Here is a 15,656-nt window from a genome sequence, read left to right as displayed (position 1 = left end):
ACAAAAGGACTTCCTTTTTCCCGTATAAAAGATACAAACCCATTCAGAGCCATAATGGAGGCCCCATGTCATTAAAAAGTTTACGATTTGGCTTTCATCCTCAAGGTCACTAGTGTCCAAGACGATGGCATCAATCCATGCCCTCGACAGAAAGTAAAGGAAGGCAAGTGAAGAGTAAAAGAGTGACCATACCAGTTTAGATGGTACCTGTAAATAATTTTCCTGTGAGCCCTGATTCAACAGCTTGCAAGCAGAAGTCTCACGAATCACCTTTAGCTACACAGGAGGATGGAAAATGTAGCCTTTTAGCTGGACATATGGCCACCACGAACAAAACAAGAGTTGTCATTAAAAATGAAGGAGAGAGACTTCCCTGGTGGTCCAGTGGTAAAGAATCCGCCTTCCAATGCAGGGGACACAGGTTCCATCCCTGGCTGGGGAACTAAGATCCCACATGCCACGGGGCAACTAAGCCCGCGCGCCACAACTACTGAGCTCACGCACCTCAACAAGAGAGCCCATGTGCCGCAAACTAGAGACAGAAAACCCACATGCCACAACTAGTGAGAAAGCCTGCGTGCCACAACAAAGAACCCACACTGCAGGGAAAGATCCCACTTGCCTCAACAAAGATCATGCTTGCCACAACTAAGACCCGACACAGAAAAAGAAAAAGAGAAAGAAAGGAATTAAATAAATCTAAAAAAAAAAAAGGAGAGAATGGATATTGGTGGGCAAATAACTATATCTGTCAGGGCAGGTAACATAATTTTTCTCCTTGGTGCTTACAGTATTTGTTTTTGAAATTCATAAAAAACTTCATGATCATATCTAAGAGTAAGTTTTTCACTAAGTTTACCTTGAATCCTTTTGATTTGCAGACCAAGGTCTTTTTTTCTGTTTAAGTTTCTTTCTTTACACTATAATTATTGCTACTATTTCTGTCTGTATTAGTCTGCTAGGGCTGCCATGACAAAGTACCACAGACTGGGTAGCTTAAACAACAGAAATTTCTTTTCTCACAGTTCTGGAGGCTCAAGCTGTTGGCAGAGTTGGTTTCTCCTGAGGCCTCTCTCCTACGTTTGTAGACGGCTGTCTTATCACTGTGTCTTCACATGGTCTTCCCTCTTCGGAAGTGTGTGTCCAAATTTCCTCTTCTTATATGGACACCAGTCATATTGAATTAGGGCCATGCTAATGACCTCATTTTAACTTATTTACCTATTGAAAGACCCTATCTCCAAATTTAGTCACAGTTAGGTACTGGGAGTTAGGACCTCAATACATGAATTTTAAGGGGACACAATTCAACCTATAACACTATCATTTTAGTGTCATTCTGTAGAATGCCTAAAATCATTTGATTGATCACTATTCTCCACATTTCACATTATCTTTCTTCTATCATCTTGCGTTTTTCTTCTTCACGATAAGAAAAGTTTTCCCTCATATCACTGATTTAATTCTTCTAATGTTTTAAGAAAGACTTAATTTCCCTATTATCATTTTGGTTTTTCCTTACATTTTGTTCCTGTTGTAGCCAGTTCTTTTTGCATTTCTCCCAATCCCATTCATATAGCTCCCCATTATCATTTCATAGAAACTATATGCTTGCTACATACAACCACAGAATCGCAGTCATGTTCAACAATAAGCACATATTTTTGTGACTGGCTGATTCAGGCTAGGCAGCTCAGCTGAACATGGCTCGATTTCACATGTCTCTCCTCCTCCTCCTGGGACCAGCGCCATCATGGCAATGGCAGAGGCATGACAGGGCATGCTCCCTGGCACAAGCAAATTTCAAGCTCCTCATGTTACATGCTAACAATCAGCAACAGCAAGAGCCCAAAAATCAAAGAGAAGGAAATACACTCCTCCCACTCAACTGGAGGGGAAAGGCTGATAATTTTTAGCAAAATTCTAAACCTACTACATCATCTTGCATCTTTTGAGAAACTTGAGCTTAAGTCTCCTAAACTTCTGCTATTTTGCTTTATAAATCTTTTTCTTCAAATAAATGCTCTTCTTTGAGACCTCAACTTAATGCTTTTTCCCTAATGCTTATTCTACAGCATAAGGGAAAATAAGTATTTTTCCCTTGGGCTTATAAGGGAGTGGGGTTATTCTGTTTGTTTTTAATCCTTGCACGGGTAGAAATCTATTTAGATCTACTATTTACCACCAGACACTCTGGAAGCTATTTCCTTAGCACAGCTCCCATCTACCACTTTACTCTCCAACAAGATTGTATTCAGATGCAGTGCTGAAGTTAAGTCTAAGGTACATAACCCTTAGCTCAATTTGTGTGCCTAAGTTTTTCTAGTGCCCATCTGCAGAGAAGAGATGCAAACTTCTTTCTCTGACTAGACTGAAGCATCACACACAAAGTTGGAAATTCTGGTTTGAACAGAATAGGATTTTATAGACTTCACTCCCAGCATGCACTGCTTCCAGTGCTCCTCTCATCTATAGCCTGATGAAAAAGTATCAACAGCATATAGTGCTCAACTGCCCTCTGAAGAATCTTATGGCTATTTTAAAGGAATGTTGGAAGGACATATGATGTGCACAGCTATCTGATACATGTTAATAACGCCAACGTTCTACTGTCTTACCATCTGGTCTTATTCCCTACCAGGTTTCTCCTAACCTAATAAATGTCCTGAGTCCACCCAGGCCCTTCAACACAGGACTGTGCTACAATGAGCCCAGGCATAAAAAAAAAAAAAAAAAAAAATGCTCTCTCTAAACCTTCCCTAAACTACTCCAGAAAGAGGACTGTCCAAAGCTGAACACAGCCCTAAGTAACAAAGAGTCTTCTAACTTCATATTCATACACCTATATTTCTCAATTAGGCGGACTTCACTATACAATTTAAGGATTTATTTTCTCTTCCTTCTGAGATATGCCAGAGGTCTCTCTGATCCACTTACAGACCCACAGTAAATGTTTCTTATGTATCTTTACATAAAAGGACCACAAGAAATGTGCAGTGAGGGAATGAACAAACTTTGAATGTCAGCCTCCAGAATGTGGAGTATTTGGTATCATAAAACTATCTTACATTTTCAGAGACAGTATGTTAAAAAGAGAAGTAAAATAAACTATAACAGTATTGTGGGAAACAAATAATATTCCTTAAAATTCTACATGGCCACAAGACACTGTGGCAAAGAGCCTCTTTAACCAACCTCATCCTGCCTTTTTCCTTGTTCTGCTGCACAACTCGGCTAGTGGATTTGATGTACAGGTGCCGATGCAGCTCGTCTATGAGAACTAAGTGGAGGTTCATCTTCTTGCTGTGAAGCTCCAGCCTAAGGTCACTCAGTCCTTCCACCTGGAGCAGGGGACCCTCCAAAGACTCGACTGCAGACACCTGAAAACGGCAAAAAAAAAAAAAAAAAAAAAGATTAAGACAATGAAATAATCTAGTAATATTATAAATAAGAAAGGCTATCTTTTAAAAGATACTGTCGGGACTTCCCCAGTGGTCCAGTGGTTAAGAATCCGCCTGCCAATGCAGGGGACACGAGTTTGATCCCTGGTCCTGGAAGATCCCACATGCCGCGGAGCAACTAAGCCCATGCGCCACAACTACCGAGCCTGGGCTCTAGAGCCCGCAAGCCACAACTACTGAGCTCACGCACCACAGCTACTGAACCCCATGCGCCCTAGAGCCCGTGCTCTGCAACAAGAGAAGCCACCGCAATGAGAAGCCCGCGCACCGTAACGAAGAGTAGCTCCAGCTCGCCGCAACTAGAGAGAGCCCGCACACAGCAGCGAAGACCCAACGCAGCCAAAAATAAATAAATAAATAAATTTTTAAAAAATAAAAATAAAAGATACTGTCAAAAGAGTTTGAGAACTTTATCAGCATACTTCAGACTTTCAGTGTAATGTGGATAGGCCTAGTTCTACTCTTGAAGGGTTTAACACTGGAGACAGATAATGCTGAAGAAAACAATCATGGTAAACATGAAGGCATCTAAAGCACCTCAGCAAAGCTGTACATACTATTTATTCCCACACACATTGCCTATCCATGGACACAAGTAAAACGACCTCCTACTGAAATAATTATAATGTTTATATCCTCACAAGATGTCCACATACTAATGATTTAGATCAACTTTTAGTCAAACTTAGTCTCTTATGACTAAGACTCAATAAAAGCACACTTTATAATTTTCTTAATAATTCTCATGGCCATCATGAATCAGAGCTTGGTAAGCCTAAGTCTACAAGTGTATTTACAGTCATCTCTAGCTCTTTCTCATATTCACATACACACAAAGGAAAATGCATTTTTACATGAATGTTACAAGCAGACAACAGCAGTCATCACCTCTCCTTGGACTGACTCAGTCTGATAGAAGAAACGGGATTTGAAAGGTGAACAGAAGATAAACTATGAGAAGGGAGAGTCTCTTGGCATAAAGTGCAATTTGGGAGATTTTAAGACACAAAGGATTGAATGAATAAAAATGGTGTAGGAATACCTACAACAAATGGACAAGACGAGGGATTCAGGGAATTTGGAATAATTCACTTTGAAACCAAAGTGAGAATTGCAAAGGGGAAAAAAAGACAGTATGTATTATATAATCCCATTTAAACATGTACATAAAATTTTATTTATGTCTTTCTATGTATAAAGACCTTACATATTTTTCTTAAAGAAAAAAAAAAGTGAAGAGGTACTATTCCTTGGGAGAAAAAAAGAAGAGAGAAACACAAAGACTAATAATAATAATGATAGTAGCAGTAGTAGTAGTAATAATAACAATAGTAATGGAGAAGAGTTGACTACAAGCTGAACTCAGGGAAAAGAGCCCTGCCAAGCTCCCTGAAAGAATGAACGTGCAATGACTATTCCCTGCGTTGGTTATACATCTAAATGTTCCTCATTTGTACAGATAAAGGCAATAACTAATAACACTACTTAAAAAATCAAGCATTTATACAAAAACAATCAACAGATGATAGAACTCATGAAAGATCAGTGATCAAAAATGCTGATCACAGATCTATCCCAGTATATGCAGTCACTTAGGAGAGTGCGGACAGTGAACACAGAAAGCTTTGTAGCTGCCAAGTACAAACCGGCCTGAGATGGGGAGGAAAATGCAATGGCTTAGCCACAAACACATCACTTGTTTTGTGAAGTGCTATAATGAAATGTCAGCAACAAATAAGTTTCCTTAAGTTAACCAAGACAGAATCGAGGAATGAAAGAGTGACAGGCCCTGGGCCAGCTCTGCCCTCTGAAGCCTGCCAGTTCATTTTCAGGCTGAATCGCGACCGCCCCTGCTATGAGAGCCTCCCTGCCTGGTGCAAGCTGCGGGCAATTCCAAATGGAAAGGCTGCCTCACGAAATGACCAAAGTGTCCCCAAGGAGGAAAAACAACAACAAATTCATTTACACGTGTGCTCTAAAATGGATTTTAACTCAGGTCTCTAGCAGAGAAAAGAGGATGCATTAACCTTTAGTGACATCAAGATTCAGAAAATGAAAAATAATTTGGTAAACCACTGGCCCATCATGTAGCCTTATCCCTCAAGGTAATTAAATCCAGCTGAGATATTTAAGCTTAAAAACCACCCACTGCACGTCCACACTCAATTTGTTTGTAAGAATTTGCATGAAGATTTTTAACCCAAACAGCTCATGTTCCAATTACAAAACTATACGACGATGTCAACTTTCAAAGCCACTTAATTTTTCTTAAATGTAGGCAAAGCACTTAGCAACACAGTGCCTGGCACATACTGAGGGCTCCTCACATTATTTTTAACAGAACCTATTTACCATGTGGATAAAGAAACCTCGGAGGGTGTTTCCAACATGTTTTAAGGCAGCATTTTCAGTAAAGTGCTGTTTCCATCATGGAACTATTATTAATCACGTAGAAAACAAACTTTCTGAATATGTTTTCTTGACCGAAAATACAAGTACAGTTACCATATATACAATCAAGAGTAGTCTCAGAACTTCAAAGATTTAAAAACCTTACCACAAATAGGAAAATAGCCTCTATTTCTGTAGGAAGATACAGTGCCTTATTTTCTGGCCTTCACAAATTAAAAGTCTATTTATAAAGCTGTAATTATGCAAGCTAAGCAAGGCCACTGTCTTCCCTGACTCTAACCTTGCTTAGTGGTACTCGAAACAATTTGCAGAAAATAGTTGTCAATGCATATATTTCATCCCTAGAACATCAGTTTAAAAACCTGAACTTTATCTTCTGTGGTTTTAAGTAGCTTGTACCATAAAGCTTACACATAAGGAAAACTCGGTGGGGCAGCAGTCAATCCCACCATGACTGATGATTAATTCTGTTTTACTGGGGGGGGGTCTGGTTTCTAGGCATTTCCTAACATTTAGCCTTTAATAGAGGACAAATCCTTAAATATCCATCTACAGTTAGAAATGTGCGTAATTACTGATAAAAATACCACCATTTTTTTCTTTAATGTATGGGAAGTGGTCATTTTGTAAATTATTTCACTGTTTTCTAAATTTAATGACTGCAGAGCACTTTTTAAATAACACACCGATGACACATCAACAGGAATTCAAGAGATGCAGCTGGATTAAAGTGGACGGCAACAGATTAATTCTTTGAGAAATAATCAAAATCGGTTTCAGAAATGTGACATACAACAATGAATACTATCACAAATAAATATTAAAATTACAGGACAAGACACGGCAGATGAGGCAGATGAAAGATCAGACAACATACAGTGGAACTGTTCACTGGAAAATGCTCTTTACATCTACTCACAGATCGAAATATGATGAATTCATGTGTCAAATGATCTCTACTGTGACCTTCTAGAATTCTCAGGTATGCCACACCATTTCTTTTTTTTTGAATTTTTGAATTTTACTTTTTTATACAGCAGATTCTAACTAGTTATCTATTTTATACATATTAGTGTATACATGTCACTCCCAAACTCCCAATTCATCCCACCACCACCACACCCCCTGCCACCTTCCCCCCTTGGTGTCCATACGTTTGTTCTCTACATCTGTGTCTCTATTTCTGCCCTGCAAACCGGTTCATCTGTACCATTTTTCTAGGTTCCACATATATACGTTAAAATATGATATTTGTTTTTCTCGTTCTGACTTACTTCACCCTGTATGACAGCCTCTAAATCCAACCACGTCTCTACAAATAACCCAATTTTGTTCCTTTTTATGGCTGAATAATATTCCATTGTGTTAGCACTGCACTGAACACTGGATGCATGTGTCTTTTTGAATTATGGTTTTCTCTGGGTATATGCCCAGGAGTGGGATTGCTAGGTCATATGGTAATTCTATTTTTAGTTTTTTAAGGAACCTCCATACTATTTTCTCCATAGTGGCTGTATCAATTTACATTCCCACCAACAGTGCAATAGGGCTCCCTTTTCTCCATACGCTCTCCAGCATTTGTTGTTTGTACATTTTCTGATGATGCCCATTTCTAACTGGTGTGAGGTGACACCCCATTGTTGTTTTGATTTGCATTTCTCTAATAATTAGTCATGTTGAGCAGCTTTTCATGTGCTTCTTGGCCAACTATCTGTCTTCCTTGGAGAAACATCTATTTAGGTCTTCTGCCCATTTTTTGATTGGGATTTTTTTTTTAATATTGAGCTGTATGAGCTGTTTATATATTTTGGAGATTAATCCTTTCTCTGTTGATTCATTTGCAAATATTTTCTCCCATTTTGAGGGTCTGCTTTTCGTCTTGTTTGTAGTTTCCTTTGTTTTGCAAAAGCTTTTAAGTTTCATTAGGTCCCATTTGTTTATTTTTGGTTTTATTCCCATTACTCTAGGAGGTGGACCAAACAAGATCTTGCTGTGACTTATGCCAAAGAGTGTTCTTCCTGTTTTCCTCTAAGAGTTTTATAGTGTCCAGTCTTACATTTAGGTCTCTGATCCATTTTGAGTTTACTTTTCTGTATGGCGTTAGGAAGTGTTCTAATTTCATTCTTTTACATGTAGCTGTCAAGTTTTCCCACCACCACTTATTGAAGAGACTTCGGTGCTTTCACCATTGTATATCCTTGCCTCCTTTGTCATAGACTAGCTGACCATAAGTGCATGGGTTTATCTCTGGGCTTTCTATCCTGTTCCATTGATCTATATTTCTGTTTTTGTGCCAGTACCATACTGTCTTGATTACTGTAGCTTTGCAGTATAGTCTGAAGTCAGGGAGTCTGATTCCTCCAGCTCTGTTTTTTCCCCCCTCAAGATTTCTTTGGCTATTCGGGGTCGTTTGTGTCTCCACAGAAATTTTATAATTTTTTGTTCTAGTTCTGTGAAAAATGCCACTGGTAATTTGATAGGGATTGCACTGAATCTGTAGATTGCTTTGAGTGGTACAGTCATTTCACAATATTGATTCTTCCAATCCAAGAACATGCTACATCTCTCCATCTGTTTGTGTCATCTTTGATTTCTCTCATCAGTGTCTTACAGTTTTCTGAGTACAGGTCTTTTACCTCCTTACGCAGGTTTATTCCTAGATATTTTATTCTTTTTGTTGCAATGGTGAATGGGATTTTTTCCTTAATTTCTCTTCTTATCTTTCATTGTTAGTGTATAGGAATGCAAGAGATTTCTGTGCATTAATTTTGTATCCTGCAACTTTACCAAATTCATTGATTACCTTTAATACTTTTCTGGTGGCATCTTCAGGATTCTCTATGTATAGTATCATGTCATCTGCAAACAGTGACAGTTTTACTTCTTCTTTTCCTATTTCTTTTCCTTTTGTTTCTTTTTCTTCTGACTGCTGTGGCCAGGACTTCCAAAACTGTTGAATAAGAGTGGTGAGAGCGGACATCCTTGTTTTGTTCCTGATCTTGGAAGAAATGCTTTCAGTTTTTCACCATTGAGAATGATATTTGCTGTGGGTTTGTCGTATACGGCCTTTACTATGTTGAAGCAGGTTCCCTCTATGCCCACTTTCTGGAGAGTTTTTATCATAAATGGGTATTGAATTTTGTCAAAAGCTTTTTCTGCATCTATCAAGATGATCATATGGTTTTTATTCTTCCATTTGTTAATATGGTGTATCACATTGACTGATTTGCATATGTTGAAGAATCCGTGCATCGCTGGGATAAATCCCCCTTGATAATGGTGTATGATCCTTTTAATGTGTTGTTGGATTCTGTTTGCCCGTATTTTGTTGAGAATTTTTACATCTATATTCATCAGTGATATTGGTCTGTAATTTTCTTTCTTTGTAGTATCTTTGTCTGGTTTTGGTATCAGGGTGATGGTGGCCTCATAGAATGAGTTTGGGAGTGTTCCTTCCTCTGCAATTTTTGAAGAGTTTGAGAAGAATGGGTGTTAAGGTGAAGCCATCTGGTCCTGGACTTTCGTTTGTTGGAAGATTTTTAATCACAGTTTCAATTTCATTACTTGTGATTGGTCTGTTCAAATTTTCTATTTCTTCCTGGTTCAGTCTTGCATGGTTCTACCTTTCTAAGAATTTGTCCATTTCTTCCAGGTTGTCCATTTTATTGGCATAGAGTTGCTTGTAGTAGTCTCTTAGGATGCTTTGTATTTCTTCAGTGTCTGTTGTAACTTCTTTTTCATTTCTGATTTTATTGATTTGAGTCTTAACCCTCTTTTTCTTGGTGAGTCTGGCTAATGGTTTATCAATTTTGTTTATATTCTCAAAGAACCAGCTTTTAGTTTTATTGATCTTTGCTATTGTTTTCTTTGTTTCTATTTCATTTATTTCTGCTCTTACCTTTAGGATTTCTTTCCTTCTACTAACTTTGGGTTTTGTTTGTTCTTCCTCTAGCTCCTTTAGGTGTAAGGTTAGTTTTTTTGGAGATTTTTCTTGTTTCTTGAGGTAGGCTTATATTGCTATAAACTTCCCTCTTATAACTGCTTTAGCTGCATCCCATAGGTTTTGGATCGTCGTGTTTTCATGGTCCTTTGTCTCTAGTTATTTTTTGATTTCCTCTTTGATTTCTTCAGTCATCTCTTGGTTATTTAGTAATGTATTATTTAGGCTCCATGTGTTTGTGTGTTTTACGTTTTGTTTTCCCTGTAACTGATTTCTGATCTCATAGCACTGTGGTCAGAAAAGATGCTTGATATGATTTCAATTTTCTTAAATTTACGAAGGCTTAATTTGTGACCCAAGATATGATCTATCCTGGAAAACGTTTCATGTACACTTGAGAAGAAAGTGTAATCTGCTGTTTTGGGATGGAATGTCCTATAAATATCAATTAAATCTATCTGGTCTATTGTGTCATTTAAAGCTTGTGTGTCCTTATTAATCTTCTGTCTGGATGATCTGTCCATTGGTGTAAGTGAGGTGTTAAAGTCCCCCACTAGCACTGTGTTACTGTCAATTTTCTCTTTTATAGCTGTTAGCAGTTGGCTTATGTATCGAGGAGCTCCTATGTTGGGTGCATATATATTTATAATTGTTATTTCTTCTTCTTGGATTGATCCCTTGCTCATTATGTAGTGTCCTTCCTCGTCTCTTGTAACATTCTCTATTTTACCTGATACAAGTATTGCTACTTCAGCTTTCTTTTGATTTCCATTTGCATGGAATATGTTTTTCCATCCCCTCACTTTCAGTCTGTACGTATCCCTAGGTCTGAAGTGGGTCTCTTGTAGACAGCATATATACATGGGTCTTGTTTGTATCCATTCAGCAAGCCTGTGTCTTTTGGTTGGAGCATTTAATCCATTCATGTTCAAGGTAATTATCAATATGTATGTTCCTATTACCATTTTCTCAATTGTTATGGGTTTGTTTTTGTAGGTCCTTTTCTTCTCTTGTGTTTCCCGCTTAGAGAATTTCCTTTAGTATTTGTTGTAGAGCTGGTTTGGTAGTGCTGAATTCTCTTACCTTTTGCTTGTCCTTAAAGCCTTTTTTTTTTTTTTTTTTTTTTTGCAGTACGTGGGCCTCTCACTTTTGTGGCCTCTCCCGTTGCAGAGCACAGGCTCCGGACGCGCAGGCTCAGCGGCCATGGCCCACGGGTCTAGCCGCTCCACGGCACGTGGGATCCTCCCAAACCAGGGCACGAACCCGTGTCCCCTGCATCGGCAGGCGGACTCTCAACCACTGTGCCACCAGGGAAGCCCTCCTTAAAGCTCTTGATTTCTCCATCGAATCTGAATGAGATCCTTGCCGGGTAATCTTGGTTATAGGTTCTTCCCTTTCATCACTTTAAGTATATCGTGCCACTCCCTTCTGGCTTGTAGAGTTTCTGCTGAGAAATCAGCTATTAACCTTATGGGAGTTCCCTTGTGTGTTATTTGTCATTCTTCCCTTGTTGCTTTCAATAATTTTTCTTTGTCTTTAATTTTTGCCAATTTGATTCCTATGTGTCTTGGCATGTTTCTCCTTGGGTTTATCCTGTATTGGACTCACTGTGCTTCCTGTACTTGGGTGGCTATTTCCTTTCCCTTTCCTGTGTTAGGGAAGTTTTTGACTATAATCTCTTCAAATATTTTCTCAGGTCCTTTTCTCTCTCTCTTCTCCTTCTGGGACCCCTATAATGCAAACGTTGTTGTGTTCAATGTTGTCCAAGAGGCCTCTTAGGCCGTCTTTATTTCTTTTCATTCTTTGTTCTGTGGCAGTGAATTCCACCATTCTGTCTTCCAGGTCACTTACCCGTTCTTCTGCCTCAGTTATTCTGCTACTGATTCCTTCTAGTGTATTTTCATTTTAGTTATTGTATTGTTCATCTCTGTTTGTTCTTTAATTCTTCTAGGTGTTTGTTCTTTAATTCTAGATCTTTGTTAAACATTTCTTGCATCTTCTCAATCTTTGCCTCCATTCTTTTTCCGAGATCCTGGATCATCTTCACTATCATTATGCTGAATTCTTTTTCTGGAAGGCTGCCTATCTCCACTTCATTTAGTTGTTTTTCTGGGGTTTTTATCTTGTTCCTTCATCTGGTACATAACCCTCTGCCTTTTCATTTTGTCTATCTTTCTGTGAATGTGGTTTTCCTTCCATAGGCTGCAGGACTGTAGTTCTTCCTTCTGCTGTCTGCCCTCTGGTGGATGAGTCTATCTAAGAGGCTTGTGCAAGCTTCCTGATGGGAGGGACTGGTGGTGGGTAGAGCTGGGTGTTGCTCTGGTGGGCAAAGCTCAGTAAAACTTTAATCTGTTTGTCTGCTGATGGGGAGGGCTGAGTTCCCTCTCTGTTGGTTGTTTGGCCTGAGGCAATCCAGCACTGGAGGCTACAGGCTCTTTGGTGGGGCTAATGGCGGACTCTGGGGAGTGTCCCCACACCATTTCTTAAAGGTAGAGTACTACATAATGAGCCAACCAGATGTATTTGGAAGTTTTCTTACACATATTTTCAAAAATAAATCCACGTGGGGAGAGGGGGAGGGAGGGGAGATAGATACTACCAACAAGGATTTTTTCACAGAACACCTACTATTATCTGACAGAACGTTAATGTTCTAACTCACCAGAGTTAGAAACTGCTCATACAGACAACAGAAATCTGTCTGAGTTGAAAACAGATATTTCTTTTAGGATTACGAAGATAAGCAAACATCTACAAAATGTTTTAACACATGGTATCGAACCGGACAGTATGCTTCACTATTGAAAACCTATCCATTTAGGAAACAAGTTCTGAGAAATATTTCCTTAACTCAATAATATAGGTCAGAGGTACAGTTAAAATGTACATAATCAAGAATCGTCTGGTGCTTTCAAAAAAGAAATTTGCCTTGAGTTGAGAGATCAACCTACAACAAAGGAAATCTTTGTAATTAGAAACTACAAGTGCCCTTAAATTTTCTTTCCCAAATGTCTATTTCTCATTTTCGTTTTAGTTTAAACTAGGAATAATGATTTCATAGTTAAGTGTTTGTCTTCTACCAGTCTTACTCAAGCTGATTAGGTAAAAAGATCTAGTTTTGTGCTTTAACACGAACCAGTGGAAATGTCTTTAAGTAACATCAAAGTCAGCCATTCTCAACAGCTGCTTCATTGAAAAAAACGCTAGAAAAGAAACCACTGATCTTTATTTTTTTGGTTGGGGGAGGTGAGATACACAAAGGTGAATGACAACTGTAACTGTTTCTAAATAGAACTAAGGTTCAAGCCAAAAAACAAACAAAAAAATCTTTCAATTTTAAGCAAAAAAACCCAACCTGATAACTAAACCATCTGCTGGCTAATATTTTGGCAACAGTGTTCCCTACAAAAAGCAAATGTGTTGCCACTGTTGAGTCCAAAACAAATATTTCCTTCAGGACTCTGATAATTACATGGTTCCAAAATGTTCTATCACTTTTCAATAGGTCAGTACATCTCCCTTAAGGAAGCATTTTTCTAGTAAGACAACATAACCATCCTGAAAATGTTGCCTTGGCCCAACTTACAGATATAATAGAAAGATATGAAATTAGGCTATTTTAGAGAATCGATACCATCCCTTCCCATAAGTATATAAAAAGACACAAGTCTGAACACCCCCAACTAAATAAGAACACCAAAAACCTTTGGCTATGAATAACAAAAGCAACATGCCTTGGAACCTGAGATTTACTTAGCACCCAGGTCACCAGCCTGCTGCCATGGGCCCCTGAACTGTGGGAAGGCGAACTCTGGTGTCTTCAGGCCCTAGTCCTCAAGACAGTACTCTATCTAGAATTCTCCACATTCAAGCTCAGGGGGTCCCAGATGGGCCCAAGAAGCCTCGCTCTGAATCAAGTATGATTCATACCCATCTCAACACAAGCAGGGAGGATGTTTCTCACAAGAATCCCAAATCATTCACTTACCAAACATTCCCGTTTAGCTATACCGTATTTCCCAAAGCAGAGATTTTATTCTTTATCAGACAGAAACTGGTAAAAGAGACCAAATGCAAGTTTAAAAAAACAAAAAAAAACGTGATTTCATGTATTAGTTTGAAATACGAAAATTACTGTTTTCACGAGTCAAAAATGATCAAATATCGGCTGTTTCAATCTAACAGTTTAAGGAGCCAGTCTGAAGGCTTTGATGCATCTAGGAAATCACTGTACTTTGTAGAATGTTGTGGCCCGTATAGAGTCCTAAGTATTTAACTGCATACAGAAACTAGCAACAATTTTACTTGCAGAATATAGTATCATATTATATGGGATATAAAACACAAGCATGTGACCCCAAAGGATTTTGTGCACAAAACTCCTACCTGTTAGATATAAACTTGATAATAGCACTTAAAAACTTTCTTAAGGATAAATTTCATCCACTCACTTCTGTTTATAGCATGACACGAGCCACCACATGTGGCCTAAGTAGAGGACGGCTTAGACTGCTCTGCACGCACAAGTGGCTGGTGGAGGGAGGAAGAGAGTATGGGGCTTACAAGGGAGAATAAAGGGCTCAGGCTACTGTGGAGGTTTCAGGGAGTCCTAGGGGTCTAGAGGAAAAACAGAATCCCTGATCCCAGCTTCACTGGATAAGATAGAGGTTTCTGGCTCCCTAGGGTTCAGCTTGGCCTCTGACTGAAGGCCTCAGGGCTATTGACAGTTTGGTACTTAAGACAGACTTCCCAAGAAAGCTGCACAGGGCAAGGCCGAGTGCCTGGAGCAAGAACACTTTTCTTCCCCCTAACTCCTCAGCTTGTAGCCCATCAACAACGATCAAATCAGACCATCAAAAAAGCCCATTCTTAGAATAAGTCATTTTGCTAACGTAACATTGATCAGCCGCATTCAGGTGCCCCTTCTTCTCCCTCAGGAAGCCCAATACCTATTATGCGGACTCAGCAGGCTCTCACCACTACGAACAGGATGCTAGCCACCTCCATTCTCCCTTCATTACTGCCAGGGTTATTGCATGTTTTTATTTAATAAACCTTCATCAGCTCAAATGGAGGGTTGTTAGTAGTTGAGGTAACAGCCAAATGATAAGGCTCCAGAGAGATATCAGTGCTTGCTGGTGCATTAACAAAGAGAGGACAAGGGCTGAGGTCAAGCACGCGTCAATGTAAATGAGGCGATAGTAGGTACTAAAGGCTTAATGCAATAGACTGCCTGGGAGATAATGGAATTTACAGGATAAAGCAAATGAGATGAAGTTATTGATAAGTGAAGGAAGGGAGGGGTGCCTGTAAAATCAAGTGCTGTCAAAGAAAAGGCCTTTTACTTGTGAATTTCTCCTGTACAGGATCTTCAAATCTATCTTAGAAAACAAAACTCAAGAGATCAAATGTGCCTTCCAACTTCATCAAAGATCTCATCCTATGACTGCCATGAACCACTGACTTGTTCTAAAAGCATACCAGTCTACTAAACTATTCTTAAGCTTTTTTGAGGGTTCTCCCTTATTTTTGGTTTTCTTAAACATCAGGGCATTCTACCACATCTAATTCCCATATTTTATTAAAGCAAGTCTTTTTTTTTTTTTCTCTTGTAAAGTATGGGCAACCAGGTCTTCTAAAATAGCCGTCCCATTAGCACAAGCCTCACAGAATGACAGTATCCGAGAAATGAAAGGTAAGAATTTTCTGTTTTCAGGGGTCTTTAAAAGTTGTTAAGACTGAGGCCCCATGCCAATTTTACATATTTTAAAAAAAAACCTGTGGCCCCGAAATGCTTTTCTTAACCTTTTTCTTTCAAATTAGAAAAGTAACAGATGTTCAAG

At 38.9% G+C, this 15,656-nt stretch overlaps 1 protein-coding gene across 2 annotated transcripts in view; it reads right to left on the bottom strand.

Moving 5' to 3' along the window:
- Nucleotides 1-15,656, bottom strand: part of EXOC4 (exocyst complex component 4) — an 804,198-nt gene that overhangs the window by 745,653 nt on the left and 42,889 nt on the right. For both annotated transcript variants that reach the window (XM_067747055.1, XM_067747056.1), the window contains exon 4: nt 3,196-3,380. In XM_067747055.1, coding sequence (XP_067603156.1) covers nt 3,196-3,380 — 185 coding nt within the window. The remainder of the gene's footprint in view (nt 1-3,195; nt 3,381-15,656) is intronic.

The sequence above is a fragment of the Pseudorca crassidens genome, chromosome 8 (assembly GCF_039906515.1).
Source record: "Pseudorca crassidens isolate mPseCra1 chromosome 8, mPseCra1.hap1, whole genome shotgun sequence".
NCBI lineage: Eukaryota > Metazoa > Chordata > Mammalia > Artiodactyla > Delphinidae > Pseudorca > Pseudorca crassidens.
The sequence above is the reverse complement of the archived record's forward strand: the minus strand, read 5'-3'. Positions and strand labels throughout refer to the sequence as shown.